Source organism: Brassica napus, chromosome C4 (assembly GCF_020379485.1).
Source record: "Brassica napus cultivar Da-Ae chromosome C4, Da-Ae, whole genome shotgun sequence".
Lineage (NCBI taxonomy): Eukaryota > Viridiplantae > Streptophyta > Magnoliopsida > Brassicales > Brassicaceae > Brassica > Brassica napus.
This window is the reverse complement of record NC_063447.1, coordinates 58209845-58236148: the sequence shown is the minus strand read 5'-3', so window position 1 is coordinate 58236148 and position 26304 is coordinate 58209845. Positions and strand designations below refer to the sequence as shown.

General features: G+C 31.2%; 2 protein-coding genes and 2 pseudogenes across 2 annotated transcripts; 2 read left to right on the top strand and 2 right to left on the bottom strand.

Annotated features, from left to right (window-relative positions):
• Window positions 1-8839: 8839 nt before the first annotated feature.
• On the top strand, window positions 8840-12002 carry LOC125585629 (annotated as a pseudogene).
• A 326-nt stretch (window positions 12003-12328) lies between these two features.
• On the top strand, window positions 12329-14829 carry LOC106394070 (annotated as a pseudogene).
• Window positions 14830-18810: 3981 nt separating this feature from the next.
• Window positions 18811-19508, bottom strand: LOC106392443 (homeobox-leucine zipper protein HDG2-like). Its single transcript, XM_022701433.2, has 2 exons — window positions 19377-19508; window positions 18811-19298 (listed from the first exon to the last, which is right to left on the bottom strand). Exons 1-2 carry the CDS (start codon window positions 19494-19496, stop codon window positions 18951-18953), a joined length of 468 nt encoding a protein of 155 aa, XP_022557154.1. The 5' UTR covers window positions 19497-19508; the 3' UTR covers window positions 18811-18950.
• Window positions 19509-19655: 147 nt separating this feature from the next.
• On the bottom strand, window positions 19656-20379 carry LOC125585628 (homeobox-leucine zipper protein HDG2-like). The gene has a single exon (XM_048755058.1). The coding sequence runs from the start codon at window positions 20340-20342 to the stop codon at window positions 19764-19766; it is 579 nt and encodes a 192-aa protein (XP_048611015.1). The 5' UTR covers window positions 20343-20379; the 3' UTR covers window positions 19656-19763.
• Window positions 20380-26304: the final 5925 nt, after the last annotated feature.

Sequence of the window (26304 nt, the reverse complement as noted above, 5' to 3'; positions counted from 1 at the left end):
AAAAATTATAACATTTAGTTTGTACTAATTAAAAAAGTATCATGCTGAGTTGTCACGCAATTAGAATGCAATTTTGTTTACGTGGTGGCTTGAGAATCAATTGAGAATTCTGTTAGTCCAAAATTAAATTGCTAAGGAATTTTATATTATATAATATGTCTATTGTGGACCATTCATTTATCAAATTTATTATATATTATTTCCTTAAATAAAACCTACGGAATTACCTAATGTGATTAAAATATATATGTCAATTAATGATTTTAAATAATAAAGATTTGTTAACAATCTGTATACTTTTTTATCAATTTTGTTTAATTTTTTATTATTAAAAAATTACACAATTACATTAATTATTTAATAAAAATTTAGATTTTTTCTATATGTTGTATTTTGAATTTTTCAAAACGATTATAAATTATTAAAACTGTTTAAAGTCTCACATACACTTTTGTGATCAAGGTTTAAATTTTTTTCTATAATAAGATACAATGGTTATAAAATCATATGAATAAATAATTTATTTTAATAGGTGTTTAAGTTAATATATATATATATATATATTTCATATTGTTTAAATTAAACTATACATCATACAAAAATACATACTTATATTTTGATATTTGTATTGAACATATATTGAAAAGTTAATATTTTAATTTTGAAATATTCATTGTTTTTTATAATGATTATAAATTATTGAAACCACTAGACATTTCACATTAAAAAAAAATCGTTGGTGTAAAATTTTGTTACACAAATATGCAAATAATCATAAAATCATATGAGTAGAATTCTCATTTAATAAATATCCATATTAAAAGTATATTATATATCTATGTTAATATCATTTAAATTTAATTATATATCATATATGATAGATGAGATTGATTGTTTTGATTTATTTACCCTAAAATAATTACGAATAAACAAGAACGGTCATTTGATTTATATGCGCACGCCAATTTATTACATAATAGTAACTGATTTCTAAGTTATTTAATATATATTTAGTGTTTTATTATTTCATAATATGCAGAAAATAGAAATACGCTGCACAAGGCGCATATCTTAACATAAGTATGTATCTCTTTAATAATTTTAAATCTTAAACATTTTCTAGCTCTCGGGCCAAAACAAAAGAACAAAATGAGAATAAACTCAAAAATCAATATTTATATCGAGCAATAACCAAAATGAAAAAAAAGTGACACAAAAAAAGAGGTGAATATTGAAGATAGATAGGATTATCACGTGAACGTAAACTTCTTATAACCATCATTAACATTTAAATTGTTAAATCATGATATAAAGCCGAGTTGACACAGTTTCATTATAACCAAATAGTAGGCCTGAGATTCTTCGGCCTAAACGTGAGGTTCTTATGCGATAAATGATTTTCTAACCTAATATATTTTTAAAAATGAGATCAGCTCATCAGTCAACAAATTATGTATTTAACAAAAAAAAATTAAAAAAATTGTTTAAAGGCCAAAAATATTAATTCGATCAAAAATATAATTTTTATTTTTCCATATGATATTTCTTAAATAATTTTCATATAAATTCACCATGCGCAAGGCGTAGGTATTATCCTAGTAATATGTTATTGATCCACTTTTTTCGGTTTTATTTGTTAAACTCCTAAATCCATAACTACTACAACGTGATAGACGAAATATAAAAAATATTTTCCAAAACTTCTTCTCAGACTTGCAAACACCTTATATTAAATTTTAATATTATTGAACCCATTATAAAAAATATCTGGCTTCGTCCCAGATAACTTTCATATCTTTAGTTCTATCAATTATCGCTTAAAGTATACTTTAAAATATATAATTTCAATATTAATATAGATATTTTATCCCGTGCAAAGCGCGAGTTAATATCTCCGGTAATTGGAAGGATTCTGGGATAGGGAAACAGGTGGGTCACACAAGTATAATCACAGCCAATTATAGCAGCTAACGAGTAACGAACAAATCATAAAATTCGTTAAAAGTCGTTCACGGGCTATTTTAAATATCGCAATTTCACTGCTCCGACGTTCATTAAGACATTCAGAAGCTCAGTAGGTGCAGTAATCGTGTTACCAACTAGTCTATTTCGCATGGAGGTTAGTTACTAATATTTACTAATATCTTCTCATCAAGAATCATTAAGCCCTTTAAACAGAGATTGACTTCCACTTTTGACATGATGCCTAAGGTATTTTTGTTGGTGGCTTTCATTTTATATTTATATTATGTAGTCAACTGTGTCCTGCGCGGAGTGAAATTATTAGTTCCATTATTTTTAAGAGAAAGACATTAAAACTGTTTAATCTAGATATTGGTTCGGTTTTAAGTTTTTTTTTTGTTTTTAATCTTCTAAAATATAAATATTATTTTAAATAATATTCATTTTAGTTTATTCGATTAAAATGTTTGATTTTTGGTTTTTTCGGTAAAAACCAAAAATCAATATTATTTTTTTTTCATGTTATGAATTTAAGAAATTCGTCATGTCGAACTAGTAGTTTCATATTATAGTTTCTAAACAGATAATAGTTTAAGGAAAAAAAAATTATAAAGACAAATCATTTCACTACAATTTGGTCGGTAGTGAAAGAAGCATTAAAAAAAATATTTCAACTTTCAAAAAAATTAGATACTTTAGTTGTGGTGAATACTTAGTTACAAGGTGCTCACATCAAGGTACACATGTATGTATATGTAAAAATTATTTAAAAATAGTTGACAAATATATAAAGATATTTTTAATTAATATTAAATGATATTTTTGTTCAAAAGAATACTTGAAATATAAAATTAAAATTAGTTTAAAATAAAAAGGTCTTGACAATAGTAATTTTTCCATATAAAGAAAATAAAATTGTATCCATAAATAGGGGTGCGCACAGATCGAATATCTGGGTATTTGAAAGCATTTGTATCGATTTGATCTTTAGCCACCTAGATATTTAGTGACTCGAATATCCGAAATATTTTAGAACTTTAATATCCGATTTGATCCTAAAATAAATAAAATTTTAAAAGTAATTAAAAAATTTAATAATAACATTTTATTACAAAAATAAAACATTATTTAAAATTTTAAATTCTAGTACCTAATATAATAAATTTAATTCATAAAAATACTATAAAATTGATATAAAGTATACTATATATAACGTATATATATAATTCTTTACATATATGTGTATATATATATGCATATAACAGATCAAATTAGATATATATTCTTAAAAATATTGGTATTTGTGATTTGCTTCTTTTTTGGATATTGTATTTTAGCATTTGATTTGTTTCGTAGAGTTACGGATATCTAGATTTTTTGGTTCAAATCAAAATGGATAACGAATCGAATCAAAATTTATGAATATTTTGTTCAACTTTATCCGTAAACAATAAAATAATATATATATATATATATATATATAGTTTGGATTTTGATTCGTTATCTATTTTTATTCGAACCAAAAAATCAAGAGTTTTATTGGAACCATGTAGGTGAGTTTTATATTAAAAAAAACGCAAAATACATTGTGTGAATACATTTATGAATATAGTGTGAACGCGTTAGCATATTTATTATCAAATTATTGTGAAGCTGCCACGTGTCTATTATAGTATGAATGCATTTATTACAATGCTTCGCTTTCAATGTATAAGGGATTCATGACTCACCACTAACTTTTGTCTTTCAATGTAATTGACCAGTTTATGATGGGAAATGGCAAGCTTGTTCGTACACTTATTCACATCAGATGATACAAAGTATTTGTCGTTTAACGCCGTTGATGGAAGCTACGTTTTCGTTAAAGGGAAGGTACAAACTTGTCAAAACGATTATAAATTATTAAAACTGTTTAAAGTCTCACATACAATTTTGTGATCAAGGTTTAAATTTTTTTCTATAATAAGATACAATGGTTATAAAATCATATGAATAAATAATTTATTTTAATAGGTGTTTAAGTTAATATATATATATATATATATATATATATATATTTCATATTGTTTAAATTAAACTATACATCATACAAAAATACATACTTATATTTTGATATTTGTATTGAACATATATTGAAAAGTTAATATTTTAATTTTGAAATATTCATTGTTTTTTATAATGATTATAAATTATTGAAACCACTAGACATTTCACATTAAAAAAAAATCGTTGGTGTAAAATTTTGTTACACAAATATGCAAATAATCATAAAATCATATGAGTAGAATTCTCATTTAATAAATATCCATATTAAAAGTATATTATATATCTATGTTAATATCATTTAAATTTAATTATATATCATATATGATAGATGAGATTGATTGTTTTGATTTATTTACCCTAAAATAATTACGAATAAACAAGAACGGTCATTTGATTTATATGCGCACGCCAATTTATTACATAATAGTAACTGATTTCTAAGTTATTTAATATATATTTAGTGTTTTATTATTTCATAATATGCAGAAAATAGAAATACGCTGCACAAGGCGCATATCTTAACATAAGTATGTATCTCTTTAATAATTTTAAATCTTAAACATTTTCTAGCTCTCTGGCCAAAACAAAAGAACAAAATGAGAATAAACTCAAAAATCAATATTTATATCGAGCAATAACCAAAATGAAAAAAAAGTGACACAAAAAAAGAGGTGAATATTGAAGATAGATAGGATTATCACGTGAACGTAAACTTCTTATAACCATCATTAACATTTAAATTGTTAAATCATGATATAAAGCCGAGTTGACACAGTTTCATTATAACCAAATAGTAGGCCTGAGATTCTTCGGCCTAAACGTGAGGTTCTTATGCGATAAATGATTTTCTAACCTAATATATTTTTAAAAATGAGATCAGCTCATCAGTCAACAAATTATGTATTTAACAAAAAAAAATTAAAAAAATTGTTTAAAGGCCAAAAATATTAATTCGATCAAAAATATAATTTTTATTTTTCCATATGATATTTCTTAAATAATTTTCATATAAATTCACCATGCGCAAGGCGTAGGTATTATCCTAGTAATATGTTATTGATCCACTTTTTTCGGTTTTATTTGTTAAACTCCTAAATCCATAACTATTACAACGTGATAGACGAAATATAAAAAATATTTTCCAAAACTTCTTCTCAGACTTGCAAACACCTTATATTAAATTTTAATATTATTGAACCCATTATAAAAAATATCTGGCTTCGTCCCAGATAACTTTCATATCTTTAGTTCTATCAATTATCGCTTAAAGTATACTTTAAAATATATAATTTCAACATTAATATAGATATTTTATCCCGTGCAAAGCGCGAGTTAATATCTCCGGTAATTGGAAGGATTCTGGGATAGGGAAACAGGTGGGTCACACAAGTATAATCACAGCCAATTATAGCAGCTAACGAGTAACGAACAAATCATAAAATTCGTTAAAAGTCGTTCACGGGCTATTTTAAATATCGCAATTTCACTGCTCCGACGTTCATTAAGACATTCAGAAGCTCAGTAGGTGCAGTAATCGTGTTACCAACTAGTCTATTTCGCATGGAGGTTAGTTACTAATATTTACTAATATCTTCTCATCAAGAATCATTAAGCCCTTTAAACAGAGATTGACTTCCACTTTTGACATGATGCCTAAGGTATTTTTGTTGGTGGCTTTCATTTTATATTTATATTATGTAGTCAACTGTGTCCTGCGCGGAGTGAAATTATTAGTTCCATTATTTTTAAGAGAAAGACATTAAAACTGTTTAATCTAGATATTGGTTCGGTTTTAAGTTTTTTTTTGTTTTTAATCTTCTAAAATATAAATATTATTTTAAATAATATTCATTTTAGTTTATTCGATTAAAATGTTTGATTTTTGGTTTTTTCGGTAAAAACCAAAAATCAATATTATTTTTTTTTCATGTTATGAATTTAAGAAATTCGTCATGTCGAACTAGTAGTTTCATATTATAGTTTCTAAACAGATAATAGTTTAAGGAAAAAAAAATTATAAAGACAAATCATTTCACTACAATTTGGTCGGTAGTGAAAGAAGCATTAAAAAAAATATTTCAACTTTCAAAAAAATTAGATACTTTAGTTGTGGTGAATACTTAGTTACAAGGTGCTCACATCAAGGTACACATGTATGTATATGTAAAAATTATTTAAAAATAGTTGACAAATATATAAAGATATTTTTAATTAATATTAAATGATATTTTTGTTCAAAAGAATACTTGAAATATAAAATTAAAATTAGTTTAAAATAAAAAGGTCTTGACAATAGTAATTTTTCCATATAAAGAAAATAAAATTGTATCCGTAAATAGGGGTGCGCACAGATCGAATATCTGGGTATTTGGAAGCATTTGTATCGATTTGATCTTTAGCCACCTAGATATTTAGTGACTCGAATATCCGAAATATTTTAGAACTTTAATATCCGATTTGATCCTAAAATAAATAAAATTTTAAAAGTAATTAAAAAATTTAATAATAACATTTTATTACAAAAATAAAACATTATTTAAAATTTTAAATTCTAGTACCTAATATAATAAATTTAATTCATAAAAATACTATAAAATTGATATAAAGTATACTATATATAACGTATATATATAATTCTTTACATATATGTGTATATATATATGCATATAACAGATCAAATTAGATATATATTCTTAAAAATATTGGTATTTGTGATTTGCTTCTTTTTTGGATATTGTATTTTAGCATTTGATTTGTTTCGTAGAGTTACGGATATCTAGATTTTTTGGTTCAAATCAAAATGGATAACGAATCGAATCAAAATTTATGAATATTTTGTTCAACTTTATCCGTAAACAATAAAATAATATATATATATATATATATATATATAGTTTGGATTTTGATTCGTTATCTATTTTTATTCGAACCAAAAAATCAAGAGTTTTATTGGAACCATGTAGGTGAGTTTTATATTAAAAAAAACGCAAAATACATTGTGTGAATACATTTATGAATATAGTGTGAACGCGTTAGCATATTTATTATCAAATTATTGTGAAGCTGCCACGTGTCTATTATAGTATGAATGCATTTATTACAATGCTTCGCTTTCAATGTATAAGGGATTCATGACTCACCACTAACTTTTGTCTTTCAATGTAATTGACCAGTTTATGATGGGAAATGGCAAGCTTGTTCGTACACTTATTCACATCAGATGTTACAAAGTATTTGTCGTTTAACGCCGTTGATGGAAGCTACGTTTTCGTTAAAGGGAAGGTACAAACTTGTCATTCATGTACATGTACATGTTGGCATGTTGTGTATATTTACAAAATAATTTTCTGATAACTCTTCTAATTGTTAATGTATTTGGCTACAGGTTCAGAAGGTGCTGGCAAGCTTTTCGGTTATGTTCAGGATTACGACAAGAAGGACCCGAAAACACATAACGGAATGGATTTGACCAAACTTACAACTAAGGAACTGAATTGCGTAAGCTCTATGTTGACGGTTATCAGTCTCTGCACCTGTCGACACAAATGCGAGCGATAAAATGTACAAAGTAAAATAACACTTAAATTAAGTTTTCTCTCTTGGATAAATCAAAAACGTTTCAATTTCTAAATCTTTTAAAAACACCGTCTCCACTTATCCGTTTCCGATTTCATGCGACATATATAGGTTTCGTGGTTGCTAGATAGGATTTAGTAAATTATGTTATTTACACACTTTATAATTCAGTTGCTTAATTGTAATAGCCAACCATAAAGTTAAACCGTTTTCGTTTATTGGAAAAGATTCATCGTATTTTTTTTTAATATGATTCTGTAATCAACTTTTCTAGTATTATATAAACTTTATAAAATATTTGTTTTTTTTTTGCTAACAATAAAATATTTGTTTTACCAATATTTTTAACTTGATTCAAGTTTAGCGCGTCTCATTTCAGTTAGCTATAGTTTCCGATCTATAAATTATTACATTTTTTACTTCATTCAGGTTAGCAGATAATATTTATTTATGTTTCGTTGATATGAGACTATATGCTAATGAATAAGGGTGGGCATTTTACCTGATACCCGAATCCGTATCCGAACCCGACCCGAAAAACCCGAACCGAAATCCGAATCGAAATAGCAAAATGCCCGAATGGGTATTGATTTAGGATAGATTGGATATCCGAACCCGAATGGGTAATATCCGAACCCGGATGGATATCCGAAGATAACCGAACATATGTATACTCACCCTTATATAGATATATTTCTTGTTTACATCTCTCATTTTATTTAAAATATTTATGTTGATGTTACACATACTTTAAGCTTATATAATATACATATAATTACGGAAAAAATGATTTGTCACTCATGTCAAGTTTTTTTTTCATGTATTAACAAAAGTTACATTCAAAATTCCAAAACAATAGCCAAATTAATGTTTATTTATTTTTGAAATGTTATCTTCAAATCTATCAATCATTCAATCTATTAAAAAAGTAAAAAATCAGTTAAATGAAATTAATATTTTTAAATAGAAATAAACCTAAAATGAAAAATTTAATTTTTTTTGCATTCAAAATCTCAATATGTGAACCCGACCCAAAATAACCGAACCCGAACTAAAAATATCTGAACCCGACCCGAAGTATAGAAATATTCGAACGGGTTCTATACCCCTATACCGAAATACCCGAAATTAATCACGTTAACTTTTATAATGAGGCAACTTCTACTCTAAGTTACAATAACGTTCGCAACGCAACTCCATCCATGTCGGATACCCGTTCGAGTTCGGATCGAATATTTTGGATTTTCGGGTATTTCGGTATAAGGATATAGAACCCGTTCGGATATTTCTATACTTCGGGTCGGGTTCAGATATTTTTAACTACTGAAGATCTAAATTAATCACGTTAACTTTTATAATGAGGTAAGTTCTACTCTAAGTCCATAGACTTCTCCATCACCTACCAAAAGAAACAGAGCGAGAGATTCTTGGGTCAAAATCCAGACTTGAGGAGCTTCAGAGGAGAGGATATGAGATGGATAGAGTTGCGTTGCGAACGTTATTGTGACCTGAAAGCTCAAAGAAGTTATGCTGATGGAGCATAAAAGCATGTTGAGCCTTGATTCTCCTAATGTTTCGCTTGAGCCGTTACAAGCACTCTTGCATGGCTAAAATATGATTTAGCAGGATTGAGAGAGGCCTTTGAGACCGGTTTGCATAAAAATAAAAAAGACATCGTTACAACTTAATACATAGAGACATGATTAAGCGCATCTCTAAACGTATGAAAACTAATTTAATTTATTGGGTCATCATAAGCCCATTAGGAAAAAACCGGTGGCCAAGCTGACTTTATCACCAAGGCAGAGCAGAGCCAGAGAAAGAAACCCTAATTGAAGATTGGAACAATGAAGACAATTTGCGACCTTCCAGTGGATTTGGTAGAGGATGAGATAATCTCTAGGGTGCCGATGACATCTCTGAGATCAGTGAGGTCAACCTGCAAAAAGTGGAACACTTCATGTAAAAATCGGATCATATTTGGTAAAGCAGCAAAGAAGATGATGGTTTCGAGGAGGATTAGTTTGATGAACATCGATCTCAGCAAAGACAATGGCGACCTATCTATAAGACAAGTAAGCGTACTTGATCAAATCCAGATATCTAATGTGTTTCACTGTGATGGCTTGTTGCTATGTGTCCTTATGGATTGCTCTAGGCTCGTGGTGTGGAATCCTATTTAGGGCAAACGAGGTGGATCGAACCCAGAAACAGTTTCCAGAGTTCAGAAAGGTTTGCTCTCGGATACAACCACAACAACCTTAACCACAAGATCTTGAGGATCTCCATTAAGAATCCAGATACAAGTGGACAATTTTTAGGGTGAGAACTCTACAACTTTAGCTCGAGTTCCTGGAAGGTTCTTGATGATGTCACTCCAGACTGGGAGATATGGGATCATCATATACACAACGTGTCTTTGAAAGGAAACGCTTATTTTCCTGCTCACAAGATCATAACGGAGGAGGGGAGTAGTGTTGCAGGTTTCTTCGTCTGTTTTGATTACACAACAGAGAGATTCGGACCGCTTCTGCCTCTGCCGTGTCAATATTATCGTGGACGAGTTTCTGTGTCTTATTCTTGTGTTAGAGAGGAACAGCTCACTGTATTGTATCAACACTGGGATGCACGTGAGACGATCGAGATTAGTGTTACGGATAAGATTGGTCTTGATGTTGTGTCTTGGACAAAGTTTCTCAAAGTCGTCTCGAGCATTTGTGTTCACCCTTCTTCCAGTAGCTTTTTCATTGACGTGGGGAAGAAAATTGTTGTTGTTTTCCTTGTAGAAATGGTCCACGCCTATCTCTACCAAACTGATCATGTCTTCGGACAAGATGGATACTTCAAATCTGTGAGAATCCGACAAGCTCCTGATCTTGAAGACATTTTCTATGGTCCGACACTGGTGTGCTCTTCGTATCTTCCAAGCTTACTGCAACCAATCAGGCTAATTGAAAGAATGTGATCATCTTCTTTCGGATAATCTTTTTTTTTTCTTTGACCATTTGGCTTTTGAATGTTTTGGCCTCTCTTTTCAGACTGTTCATGTCACTTGTGCTATGTATTAGAATCGGGCTATTGACTTAAATTTTGTTAGCTGTTCTGATACAGGTTCATTCTACTCACCTGTTAGACTGCTTAGTTTATATGACCATTTTTGCTTCCTGGGAGCTATCCTCAAACAATTGTTCATCATTTGGAAACATGTTTAGTTTGCAACAAACACTCTCTTTAGTCTTTGTTGTATAGTGTCGTGAAATTGTTTTTATAGGATATCCACAGCTCTTTTTCTTAATTTGCTCATTATATATTTGAAGGGATTGATCATTAAATCATTCTTTGCGGTGGCTATGCCCTGTTCAGATTCTGTATTGACACTAGTGATTATTGAAACACCCATGATTATTGAAATCTTTATTAAATGTCTATGGCTATGGATATTGCTGTTTTCGTTGTGCCTCTCTGTTATGTTTCAGATATATAGGTTTTTTGAGCTTCTGTTGTTGTCACTTATCCTCCCCCTCAACCTGTTTCAGATTTACTTAGGACCTCCCCGTTTAGCTAGGGTGAGATGCTTGCTTCCCTGCGACGGCTAAAACCTTAAAACACCTAAAATATAAACGATTTTGTTGATTGGTTCTGGTGAAAGATATATGGTTTTTCATATTAAACAATCACCATGACATCTAATACATAAGGTTTTTCTTTTTTTTTATAGAATGCTATTGATTTTCATTAATATCTTTTTTTAACACATTTCATTATTTTTTTCTATCACTAATCTAAAGTAAATACATTATTAACTTTAAAAAATCCAAAATTAGTTTTTTTTTTGTAATATGGCATGATTATTTATGTCTGCATAGGGGTTTTTTATGTTAAATTTATTTTATCATGGACACATCTCTAGTAAAAATAAAATATATACTGAAAAACAATTGCATAAAATATTACGATTTTTTGACATATAATTTGTATTGAAGTTATGATTGTTTGACATATATATTTAGATTTTTATCACATAAATTTTAAAGGTTGTGTGTTCATGAATAAATTTGGAGAGAACTCATCTTTCAATAACTTTGAATTTAGGTAGAATTAGAGAATCAATAATAATTAAACTTTTGAAAAAATTGAACAGATTTTAAAAATTATCACAATAACATTGGATTTTACTAATCCATGAACCAATAATATGAAATCTCAAAATTTTAACAATTCTTTTACCATTAACCCCAAATATATAGTAGGCATTTGTTTTTGGAAAAATTATATTAAACATATCTAAAACGTACTAAATCTTTATAAACTAAGTGTTCTGCTCGCGTCTGTAGACATAAACATTTTTAACCACTTATTAATAATTAAAAAATTATAATAATAAATTGTTTTTTTCTGTTTTCATTTGAAATGTTTTACGTATTATATTTTTTTACACTTCATCATATAAATCTTAAAAGCACTCAATATTTTTTTAATTATATAAAATTAAAATTTTATTTTATTAATATTTAGTTATGTGTTTTCTGTTTTTTAACCTTTTTATTAATAGTTTTTTCAATCAATATATATATAGATTTTTTTTTTATATGTTTTTAGATTTTGAAATATTTTTATTATTATTAATTCTAGTCATTTATTTAATAGAAAAAGAGAACAATACTAATTCGAATGCAAAAAAAAAAAATCATTTATATACCCATTAGGAGAAACGGATCGGCCAAGTGGACTTCATCACCACGAAACCCTAACAGAAGTGGAACAATGAAGACAATTTTCGATTGTTGGTTCAAAAAAACGAAGAAGAAGAAGAAGAAGACAATTTTGGATCTTCCAGAGGATTTGGTTGAGGATGAGATAATCTCTAGGCTGCCGATTTCATCTCTGAGCTCAGTGAGATCAACCTGCAAAAAGTGGAACACTTTATGTAAAAATCGGATTTTATTTGGTAAAGCAGCAAATAAGCAGTTCTTGATGATGGATTCGAGGAGGATTTGTTTGATGAACTTCGATCTCAGCAAAGACAATGGCGACCCATCTATAAAACAGGTAAGCGTACTTGATCAAAAATTCCAGATACCTATGTGATGGCTTGCTGCTATGCGTCTTTAAGGATTACTCTAGGCTTGTGGTATGGAACCCTTACTTAGGGCAAACGAGGTGGATCGAACCCAGAAACAGTTTCCATAGTTCAGACAGGTTTGCTCTCGGACACAGCAACTTTAACTACAAGATCCTGAGGATCTCCGGTGAGATTCATCCAGTTACAGAAAGAAAAGTTTTAGGGTTCGAACTCTACGATTTTAGCACGAGTTCTTGGAAGGTTCTTGATGATGTCACTCCCGAGCGGCAGATAAGGTCTTGTCAACAGTGCGTGTCTTTGAAGGGAAACTCTTAATTTCTTACGAGTGTTAGAGGTTCCTTCCGCTGTTTTGATTTCACAACAGAGAGGTTCGGACCGCCCCTGCCTCTGCCACCGTTTCATTCTTACGATGGATTCCATTGCACGTCTTTCTCTTGTGTTAGAGAAGAGCAGCAGCTCGCTGTGTTGTATCAACGCTGGGAGTGGGAGTCAAGTGAGACGATCGAGATTAGCGTTACTGATAAGATTGGTCCTGATGATGTGTCCTGGACAAAGTTTTTGAAAGTGAACACTGGCTATTGGGTTTACCCTACTGCTGGGAGTTTTCTCGTCGACGAGGAGAAGAAAATTGCTGTGGTTTTCGTTCTAGACAAGGTCAGTAGTGGATGTCTCTACAAAACTGCTCACGTCTTCGGACAAGATGGATACTTCAAATCTGTGAGAATCCGAGAAGCTCCCTATCTCCAAAACATGGTGTGCTCTTCGTATCTTCCGAGCTTAGTGCAACTCAACCAGCCGGGCTAATGGAAAGATTGTGGTCATCTTCTTTCGGATAAATCGTTAATTATGTGTTTTGTCTTTTGAATGTTTTAGCCTCTCTCTTTTCAGACTGTTCATGTCTCTCGTGATATGTAACGTAACCTATGATACAAGTTCATCCTGTCACCTTTTAAACTGATTAGTAGCATATATGGATTATGTTTAGTTCCTGGGAGCCGTCCAAAAACATTTTTTCATCATTTTGCGGATGTGTTTAGTTTTCAAAACACTCTCTTTATTGTAAACTGTCCTGAAATATTCTTGATAGGATATCAAACAACTCTTTTTAATTGGCTCATGAAGGGATTGATCATTAAAATCATTCTTTGCAGTGGGCTATGCCTTGTTCAGATTTTGTATAGCCACTATTCATCAATTGCCTTTTACATATTCCCTATGGCTATGGAGATCGCTGTGTCTTGTTATGCCTCTCGTATTTTGAAAATTATCAAAGCAATAACATTGGATTTTACTATAACCATAAACGAATAATATGAAACTAGATGGTTTATCCGCACATGCGCACATAATTCTTTTGTAGAAACTTATTAATAAATGTATTATTAGTTTAAAGATCAAAAAATTTAAATCAAAAATCAAATTTATACTATTTTATGAATATTTTATGAATATTTTATTTTCTAAATTTTTAACTTTTATTGATTTAAAAATAATATTTTGGATAAAAAATTATCATCATTTTATTTTAAAATATGTTGTTATCTAATTAAATAAAAAACATAATTTTTAATATAAAGTGACGTTATTAAATCAAATTTTTAGAATTACCAAAACCTACAAAATCTCAAAAAAAATCAAAAGCACAAGAATGTTAAACCGAACCCAACTTTACATATATTAATCAAAGTAAATAAAACTATTAATATATGTATAATTATATTTTGAAATACCTATCATAATAACTGAATAAACACTCAAATAGATCAACTATGTTGACAAACAAAACATTAATATGTAACTGGGAGATATCCAGAAATATATTTTCATCATTCTGCGAACGTGTTAAGTTTGCAACACTCATTATTGTAAACTGCCTTGAAGTATTCTTGATAGGATATCAACAAACTCTCTTTATTGGCTCAAGAAAGGATCGATCATTATTCATTATTTGCAGTGGCTATGCCTTGTTCAGATTCTGTATAGCCACAATTCATCAGTTTTTTATGTATTGAGCTCACGTTAACTCTCACGATGGTTGATTACATTGATACCATTAATGAATTAAAATAGTATATTAAATACTATTATTGATTTTCTAATTTAGTAAGCTTTTTAAAATTTTCCAAATAACATATATAATAAAAAGAAAACCTTTATAAAGTTTAAAAACGAATTTAAAACAAAAATATATGTATATATAATATGATTTCATTAAAAATGAAAATTCACAAAATAGTAATATTCCATTTAAAAAATCTTTTTAAATAACATAAAATATAATTTTGAAGTAATAAAATACTTTCTTTATTTTTATATTTTCTTAGATATATAATATATATTTTTAAATAATGTGATTTCATAAAAAGAAATCACACATATAACCTTGATATTAAGAAAAGAAATATTATTTCTTTTAGAACATAATTTCAAACAGTACAATTTTTTTCAAAGTAATAAAAATATCTTTTATATATCTATCTATTTTATTAGATTATTACATAAAATAATTTAGTAACATAAACTAATATATGTTTAATTGACAAAAATAGTTTATAATTGGTATTATTGAAATATTTTATTTATTTTCTTAATATTGAATTTGCTTTTAAATTTGATGTTTTTATAATTGTGGAATTAATATAACCATGATCAAAATACCAAATCAAATCTGAATTCTCATTTTTAAGATTATTTAAAATAAATATCAGTTTACCCGTCCATAAATCTAAGGCATAAATTATTAAGAATTTATAAAATATTTTTAACTATTGTAAAATTGATTTGTGTTCGTGAGTTTCCAAAAAAAAATATCTTTTGTAAAATTTATATATATGCATGAGCCTTCAAACTATTATCGTAATATTGATTTATGTAATATAGAATTAGAAAGTTTAATTTATTTTTATTTATTCTAAGCATATTATATCTTAACTTATACATAATCTTTCTAAAATATATTTACATATCTAAGACAGCAACCAACCTAAATGCAAATAAAAAAGTTAATCAAAATTTTAATATATTTAAGATAAAAAAATATTATAGTTGAATTCAGAGAAATAAATGTAATCTAATACACCAAATAATAAATAAATCGATGTAAAAAACAACAAAATCGACTAGATATTATCGTAATATTGATTTATGTACTTTGGAATTAGAAACTTTAATTTATTTTTTTATTCTAAACATATCTTAAGTTATGAATAATCTTTCTAAAATATATTTACATATCTAAGACAACAATCAACCTAAATGTAAATAGGAAAATTAATCAAAATTTTAATATATTTAAGATAAAAAATATTATAGTTGAATTCAGAGAAATAAATGTAATCTAATACACCCAAATAATAACTAAATCGATGTAAAAACAACAAAACCGACTAGATATAACATATTTAAAATCATATGTCTAATTAAAGTAATATAATATCATAAATATATATTATACATACAAATTATAAACTAATGTATAATTAAAAATAAATAGCAATCAATTATTATAATATATTTATCTTATAAAAAATTTATATCCATGCATGAGCACGGAAAAATCACCTAGTACAACATGTTTGATGATAAAAAAAAAGTATATAACATGTTTATTTATGTTCATATATGAGTTCTTATGTTATGTTTTATTTAATCATATAAATATTGCTAATAAAAATAAAATATACAGTGTAAAAGAAATTGCATAAAATATTATGATTTTTTACATATAATTTGGATTGAAGTTGTACTTGATCTTTGTTTGTTAACAATAAATGTTTTATTACTTAGATTTTTTTAATTACATAAATTTTGAAAATGGTGTCATATGAAGAAAGTGGGAGAGAATTAATCTTTCAGTGACTTTAAATTGAGGTAGAATTAGAGAATCAATCATACTTAAATTTTTGTAAAATAAAGATATAAATAGATTTTAAAAAATTCTCAAAACCAATAGCACTAGATATTGAAAATTATCAAACCAAAAACATTGGATTTTACTAAACCATAAGCAAATAATATGAAATCTCAAAAAAATATTTCTTTTACCAATAACCCCAAAATAAATTAAATATTAGTCATCTCTTTTTTGGAACACTTATATTATGCATCTCTAAAACGTATTAAATCTTGTTTGATTAGTTGGGCCATGAAAGACCCATTAGGAGAAAGGGATGGGACAAGTTGACTTCATAACCACGACAGTATAAACTCCGGCAGAGAATAGCAAAGAAACCCTAATTGAAGTTTGGAACAACGAAGACAATGCTCGATCTTCCAGAGGATTTGGTAGAAGATGAGATACTCTCTAGGGTGCCAATGACATCTCTGAGATCCGTGCGATCTACCTGCAAAAAGTGGAACAATTTATGTAAAAATCGAATCTTTTTGGGTAAAAAAGCATCAGCAAAGAAGCAGTTCTTGATAATGGGCTTGAGGAGGATTTGTTTGATGAACTTCGATCTGCGCAAAGACAATGGCGACCCATCTATGAAACAAGTAAGCGTACTTGACCAAATCCCGATATCTAAGGTGTTTCAGTGTGATGGCTTGTTGATATGCGTCCTTAGGGATAGCTCAAATTTTAAATATTTATTTTTATTTTATAAAATTTTAAATCTCAATCTCAAATCACCACCCTTAAAGTTTGGATTAGTTAACCCTAGGGTATAAGTGTATATTTACCTCTTTAATGAAATATTTTGGTCATTTTGATCTTTAAAGTCTTTATTTGTTACAGAAACTTTTTTATTGCTATCCTAGGGTATTTCGCTTATATAAAACAGAGTTATAATTTTTTTTTACATAAAACAGAGAGTTATAATTTTTTTATATATAAAACAGAGAGTTATAATTTTTTTTACATAAAACACAGTTATCAAAAATTGAAGTCTATTGAATTTATTGTACATCACATTTGTATTTATAATTTTTCAACGACATTAAAATTGGACTTAGATTGAGTTTAAACAGATTTACTTATAATTGGACGGGCTTGGGCTGTTCAGCTGGGTGATGGGTGAAATTGGGTTTGGATGTTATTGGGTGTGGGCTAAATATGGGTGTGGGTGTTTTGAGTCAAGAAAAATATATGCCCAACTTGACACACCCATTTGGGTGTTGGGCCGCCCACTTGACATCCCTAGGCTCGTGGTATGGAATCCTTACTTAGGACCACTACAAGAAAACAGCGGCATACTGAAGGAAAAAATCGTCGGTATGTCATCGGAATAACGCTATTCCGACGACATACCGACGAAAAAAGTCCTCGGAAATAACTCCTCGGAAATTCATTTTTCCTCGGAAATCCCTCGGAAATTTCCGACGGAATTCCGAGGAAATGAATTTCCGAGGAAACTCCGAGGACCACTAGATCGTCGGAAAGTTCCTCGGAATATACCGAGGGAGGACTTCCTCGGAACGTGGCCCTCGGAAATTTCCTCGGAACGTGGCCCTCGGAAATTTTCGAGGAAAGTGACCCTCGGAAATTTCCGAGGAACGTGGTCCCTCGGAAAATTCCGAGGAACATTCCCTCGGATTTTTTTAAAAAATTCCGACGACTTATTCCGAGGAAAAGGTCGTCGGAAATTTCCGAGGGTGCTTTTCCTCAGAATTTCGAAAAAATTAATTTTTTAAAAAAAATTAAAATATGTGAAATTTAAATTCGAAAATATAAAATTAAAATTAAAACTGAAAACATATTAGATAATTCAAAGTTCTACAAATAAATATAAAACATTCCGAGTTTTTGGTAAAAAAAAAAACTACGGGTCTTGAATGTTCGGGAACACCTCGTTCGGGTACATCCTCTTCATCATCTCCATCATCTGCTCGTTCAGCCTCTTCTGTGTCTCATAGCCCGCCTGTTGAGCTGCCATCTGGGTCTCCAACGCAGATATCCGATCATCCTTGTCCTTCAGCTGAGCCGTAAGAACTTCTGGATCAACATATGGCGGTGGTGCAGAAGAAGGAGCAGCCGACCGAGAGCGACGACCCAAACCGACCAAACGTCCCTTCTTCTTTGGAACCGACTGAAATATAAATAGCCAAATTTAAATAATATAAATTGATGATAAAATAAAAATCAAGAAATAAATAAATTGAACTTTAAAAAAAAGAACTTACCTATTCAACGATTTCGTTGATTCGAAACCGGGACCAAAAAAATTACTTAACACTACAACACATAACCTTACTCAATGGTATATCTTGTAAGGTTCGCTCTTGCTCCTCCCCTTTCAACACCAAAAAAATTCTCTTCAAACCGAACCATCCTCTCTGTGTTTCTTCAAGCAGTCTCACAAGACATAGAAGCTTTGATCCTCTCAACCGTGCAAGCAATCAAATTGTTAACAGTTGCAACAGATCCAAGAGACAGCTTAGCCGTGGGAACCGAGTCAACAAGAATCTGAAAAGCAACTGTCAACAGTGACCCTCCTTCTCCTCCACCGATGGCATTACCATCAGGAAGAATAGCAAAACCTGATGGAAGAAGAGCTACATAGTCTGGATCACCTCCATTAAGCACTATGTTCATCGCTACAATATCCACTGGAGCATATATAACAAAGGAAGCTGTAGGGTCAGTGCAACTCTCTTGTAGGATCAGCATGTTGCTCTGGCTAGAGTTTGCACTCTGTGACATAAGTTAAAGATTCAAAATCATTAGCCTTGATCAGATGAAATATAGCAAGAGTTTTACATATCTACTCACATTTACACGAAGGAGAGAAACACATTTTCCTGTATCCCTCCCATTAGCAATATGTGCCATCTCTTGAACAACTCCACCATTTGACAGAATATCCCACTGCAATGTTTCACAAAGATTCATTAAAACCAGTGCTTTTAAATCCGGACCAAACAAATCCGGTTTGGATAGAAACCAGATTTGTTTGTAATTTGTTATCAAAATTAGTTTAAATAATTATTTTTTTCTTTTAAATCATAAAAATATTATTTATTTTTATTTTTTATATTTCAAGGTAATATGAATTTAAATTTAGAATATTGAACTTTAATTTGAAATTAAATATTACTTTGATATTTGATTTTCATTTGGTTTGTAAAATTTTATTTCATTACTATTCTATTGAAGACTTTAATTAAAACTCTGTTCCAAGTCAAAAACCAAGTTGTTAGTAACTAAAAGGGTTACCTCATTTCTTAAATTCTCATCTCTGAGGAAGTCAAAAACTCTCTTTGGAGGAACAGGGATCCCAAACGAAATAGCTGCACTAAGAACAATACCCGGAGGCCTTCCTGGATCATCCACACTCTTTCTGGTCATCACTCTAACATCTTCAGCTCCTGTACCAGACAATGTAGTCCATGTGTGAGCAGTTGAAGCACTCACTCCTGCACAAAAGCTTATAACCATCCTCTCCGCCAGTTTCAGCATACTCATCCTCCCTTCTTGATTAGTTATCACTGCACATTCATCAATATAGTACACTATAACTCTGCTTCTAAAATGATTCAGAGAGATTACTTGTGAAACAAGTAATATATTTGTACCGCCAACTTCGAATTCTCCTGAGGAAATTTTTGTTGCCATGACGCTAGCTAACCTCTCGCATTGGCGGTCAAGAATAGCTACCCAGCGTTTAGCACCAAAGGCATGACCTACTAACCATGTGCTTATATAAGTCATGAACTCCTCTGTCATCAACTTCCACATGTTCCACCCAAGTCACCTGTTACATTTGTAAACTTAAATTTGTTGCATAAAAACATAACGTATTGTATTTTGTTTTTCATTAGTTTTTACCTTAGAGTATCCATTAGGCATTTCTTGAATCCAACATCCTGAAGCTCGCCGCCTGCGTCTAACCAGGGGATTTGGTTGGAGATTATCCAAGGAAATATCGACAACCGCCCACGAACCATCTGCTTGTTATTTACAGTAACGTGCGAAATACGTTTCCCTGGTCGGTGCTAACGGTGTTGGAACTTGAAACTTTGCAGTCTTCTGGTCTCTGGAGAGTAGCATTTGTAATCTTTTTGAGTAGTAGAATACCCAATGAACACTACCTTTGTGCTTCTGGCCTCAAGTTTGTTCCTATGATCACCTGTTTGCAATACATAGCACAAGCACCCAAATACCCGTAAATGGTCAATAGATGGTTTTCTTTTGTTCAATACCTCATAAGGTGTGGCATCATCAAGGACTCTTGTTGGAGTTCGGTTGATGAGATAGCATGCTGTCATGACTGCATCACTCCAGAACCTCTTAAACATGTTGGTGTAAAACATCATGGACCTGGCCACTTCCATCAGATGTCGGTTTTTCCTCTCAGCTACACCATTTTGTTGTGGAGTGTAAGGGCAGCTGGTTTGATGGTTTATTCCATGCTTGGCCAAGTGGGATTTGAAAGCTGTGCTTGTATATTCTCCTCCATTATCTGACATGAATACTTTGATCGTAACATTGAACTGATTAGTTATGTAGCTCTGGAAGTTTATAAATGCATCTAGTACTCTATCTTTAGATGGTATTATAGTCAGCCATGTATATTTAGATTTCTGGTCTATGAAGGTGACAAAATATCTATGATTTTCCCTAGAAGTGCATGGTGCAGTCTAGACATCAGAGTGTATAAGATCAAAGCAGTTCTCATATATAGTAGATGACCTGGGAAACACAGTCTTGCAATGTGTGCCAAGAATACATGCTTCACATCCATCATTTTTGAAATAAACATTAGGCAATAACAGGTTCAGTGCTCTAGAATGGGGATGACCTAACCTAGCATGCCACAATACATAATTTTCTAAGACAGGGATTGAACTAAAAGCATAAGGTAAACATGATCTAGTTGTGGTGTCTTCAAGCAGGTACAAGTCCCCTTTAGTAACACCCTTTCCGATCATCTTAAGAGTCTCAATATTCTGAAATACGACATCATTAGGACTAAAAATAACCTTGCAGTTAAGATCAGCACTACAAGAAAACAGCAAGGATACTGAGGGAATAACGTAATTCCGACGACATACCGACGAAACAAGTCATCGGAAATAATTCCTCGGAATTTCCGACGAAGTTCTCCCTCGGTATATTCCGAGGAACATTACCCTCGGTATATTCCGAGGAAAGGTGTCCCTCGGTATATTCCGAGGAAGATGTCCCTCGGTATATTCTGAACGTTTTTTTATAAACAGATCGATCGATGGATATATGTCCAAAAACGCATCGATCGATCGAGTAAAAAATATAATTAATTTCCTCGGAATGTAAAAAATATTAATTTTTTTTAAAAGTAAAATTTTTGAAATTTAAATTTGAAAATATAAAATTAAAATTAAAATTGAAATCATATTAATTAATATTCAAAGTTTCACAAATAAAAATAAAACATTCCGAGTTTTTGAAAAAAAAAAACTACGGGTCTAGCACGTCCGGGAACACCTCGTTCGGGTACATCCTCTGCATCATCTCCATCATTTGCTGGTTCAGCCTCCTCTGTGCCTCATAGCCCGCCTGTTGAGCCGCCATCTGGGTCTCCAACAAAGATATGCGATCATCCTTGTCCTTCAACTGAGCCGTAAGTACTTCTGGATCAACAAAGGGCGGTGGTGCAGAAGAAGGAGGAACCGACCGGGTGCGACGACCCAAACCGACCAAACGTCCCTTCTTCTTTGGGACCGACTGAATAGAAAATAGCCAAATTTACAAATTTAAACCAAGAAATAAATGAATTGAACTTTAAAAAAAAAGAACTTACGGATTCAACGATTTCGTTGATTCGAAACCGAGACAAGTTGGTCGAAGCCGTCGAAGCGTCATCCTCGGTTTGAAGCTGAGACACTTCGTCTACCACCTGAGTTTGGACCAGGTCGACCATGTCCCTCACAAGACCGTCATCAATCTGGCTGGTCTTCTTGTTGGTATATGCCCTCCTCATTAGGGCGAGATCATCAAACGGCTCGCCATCATTTTCTTCCGCCTTGAAAAAAAACATGAATTAAAGAAACATTAGAAATTAGAAGAAATGCACAATAAATTAAAATTCTGAAAATCAAATAATTGAAGAAAAAGCGGTTGAACTTACCATGCGATCTCCCAGAGTGACAATAGATTGAGCACCCAAGTTATGCTTGTAGATGCCCTTCCCTTTACGGTCGCTCCTGCGGTTGGTGGAGTTGGTGGAAGAAGTTTCTTTCGTCTCTTCCTTATCTCAATGCGCACACAACTCCTTCCAGACCGTGTCGTTCATCGACTTTGGGACCTTTTAATAAAAAAAAAGAAAATAGTTTAATAAATTAAAAAATTGTTTAATAAATTTAATCGAACCTTATTGATTTTCCACTTCTTCTTCCACTCGTGGATCTGCTTCCCATAGTTGTCCATAACTTTATGGACGAAGTGGTGATAGATAAAGAGCGTCTCATCGGAATTCCAGTTGAACTCTTGCTGAAAAAAAACACAATTAGTAGAAAATTTATATTAAAGATTAAAAATATAAGTAAAAAATTAGAATACTTACCGCAAACTGACGAAACCACAGATGTTGTTTGTCGGTAGGGAAGTGAGTGAAAGTCGGATGTCCCCTGTCGAGGGCCGAGTACATCATACGGTTGATCCATGCGCTGATCATGTTCCCGGATCGGTTGAACCTAATAAAAAGAACAAACGGTTAATAATGAATCCAAATTTAAAGAAAAAAAAATGTTTAATTATCATGTTTGACCCCGTTCATGTGGATACGGAGTGAGATACGGAAGATGGTCACGACCGGGCTGTTGAACCAACTCCGCAACACTCATCACTCCCGGAGGACCCGGAGGAGCAGGAGCAGATGCAGCAGCGGGAGCGAGAGGAGCAGGAATGGGTGCAGCAGAGGGAGATGTATGGTTGGAGCTGTGGGGCAAAGGAGAATACTGAAAATGGCTGGAATCCCGAGACTGGCTCCCCGTACCACCACGACCACGACGCTGTCGAGGCCGGGTCTGATCATCATGAGACCTGTAAATTAAAAAAATATATTTAATAAATACAGAAATATATAAATTAATTTTTTTTAAAAAAAAATCCCCAATAATAGTTTTTAATCAAAAAAAAGATTTATAGATATTAAAAATATTTAATAAATATATAAAAATAGTTCAAATAAACAAAAAATAGTTTTAATAAATAAAAAATAGTTTAATAATTACAAAAAAATAGTTTTAATAATATATTTTTAAATCCTAAATAATAGTTTTTAATCACAAAAAAAGTTTTATAGATATTAAAAATGTTTTGTAAAATCCAAAAAATCGAATTTATATACAAAAAAGATTTTGTAAAATCCAAAAAATCGAATTTATATACAAAAATCGTTTTGTAAAATACAAAAATCGATTTTATATACAAAAATCGATTTTATATACAAAAATGAATTTATATACAAAAATCGATTTTATAAATACAAAAAAAAATAAAAAAAGTTATAAAAAAATTCTAAATCAATTCAACAAAACAAATTATTCAACCAAATCACAATTCTAAACCTATTATAAAACAACCAAATCACAATCCTAACCAATCACCCTAACAAAAATCTATCAAAACTACACAAAAACCTAACAAATAGAACCTAAGAGAGTGGGATAGGGTCCTTACATTATTTGTATAAGAGAAGAGGGAGATCGCCGGAGATATCGTCGGATTTCAGGGGGAAATCGCCGGAGAGGAGAGAGGAGTGGCGCAGAGGAAGAAGAGAGAAATGGGGAAGAAGAAGCGGCTCGTGGTTATAAAACCTAGGGTCCGACGGATATTATCCGTCGGAATTCTAATTTTCGCGAAATATTTGCCCGGTAAAATGAAAATATTCCGAGGAAATACCGAGGAACTAGTGTTTGGGGTTTCAAAACATCAATTTGTTTTGCCGTATTTCATTTCTTATACAATTGTAATGCATACTATTGAGGATTCTTTGTATAGATGAGCATAAACCATGAAATAACAAATTTCAAAACTAATTGAAAGTATTCCCTTTACCGTTCATTAAAGTGTATAAGTGTTTCTCTTATGTTGTGGGATTTCGTTCATACAATCGGAAAAATGTTAATTATAGGGTAAGAAACAAATTTTTGACTTCATAATGAACGTAAGACACTTAATAAGGGTTATATAGGTGTTATTCAAACCGCAAAACGTTGTTTTCGGTTTAAAAACCTTATTTCCTCGGAATTTCCTCAGAATATTCCGAGGGAATTCCGAGGAAACCCTTTTCTTCCTCGGAATTCCGTCGGAATATTCCGAGAAAATTCCCAGGAATTAGTGTTTGGGGTTTCATAATGTAAATTTTTTTAAAACGGATCGATCGATGGATATATGTACAAAAACGCATCGATCGATCGAGTATATCAGGTGTTCCTCGGAATATTCCGAGGCTTTTCCGATGAAACAGGGTTTGGGGTAACAGTGTGATCGATCGATTAGATTATCCCATCGATCGATGTGGATATCCCATAGATCGAATGGACAAAATCTCGAACATTTTTTTATAAACGGATTGATCGATGGATATATGTCCAAAAACGCATCGATCGATCACTAAGATGGACCAAAGCGTGACAATATGATCGATCGATTAGATTATCCCATCGATCGATCGAGTATATCACCAGATGAATCTGGATCTTGGTGAAACTCTCCAATCACTGGTTCATCCTCTACGTGAACGACGGCTTCCTCTCCGAAGTCGGTTAAATCGACTACAATGCCAACTCCAGCTAAATCTTCTGCTGCACTTAAGTTGCCGGATGTGCTTTGTTGTAGTGGGTCTTCCAGCTCAGAACTTCCCTGAACTCGGCCTCTCGGGTTGAGTCTTGTAACAGTAACCCATGGATCATCTCTGTTCCTTACCCGGGGGTACTTGATATAACAAACCTGTAACATTTAGAAAATTATTAGTAAAATTATAAATTAATACACATGATGATGAATCATTCTGAATAATTAACATTTAATTACCTGATTGGCCTGAGAAGCAAGAATGAAAGGATCATAATATTGCAGCATTCGCCTCGAATTTACTGATGTAACACCAAATGCATCTGTTCTCACACCTCGATCTGGAGTGTTGTCGTGCCAATCACAATAGAAAACAGTACAGCGCAATCCAACCATGCCCAAATACTTGATTTCCAAAATCTCATGTATATGTCCGTAGTATACATCATCTCCTGATGCAGAATAAACGCCAGCATCATAAGTCGTACTCGAACGTCTCCTCTTCTGAGTTGTGAATGCATATCCTCGAGTACAAAATCTCGGATATGACTTCACAACAAAGTTTGGTCCAACAACCATCTCACGTATCCAATCGTCAAATGTTTCACCTCTGGCCAAACCAGTAGACACCTATTAATAGCACATATATATATGTTATATCAATAAATGTGAATTACTAGAAATATGTGATAAAATATATTTTAATTTGTTTAAAGCACTCACATAAGTAAACATTCATCCAGTAAATTCTCTCGGCTTCATTTCTTCTAGTTCGTCCTCTGTGGCGTATCTCTCGAACCGCTTTTCTGCCATGAAAATCCTGTATATGATGACAATAATGTAATTAATTAAGATTTAAATTTCAACTTGTTAAAATAAAAATTTGTAAGCTAATTTATTTACCTCTCATATTGAAGAACGT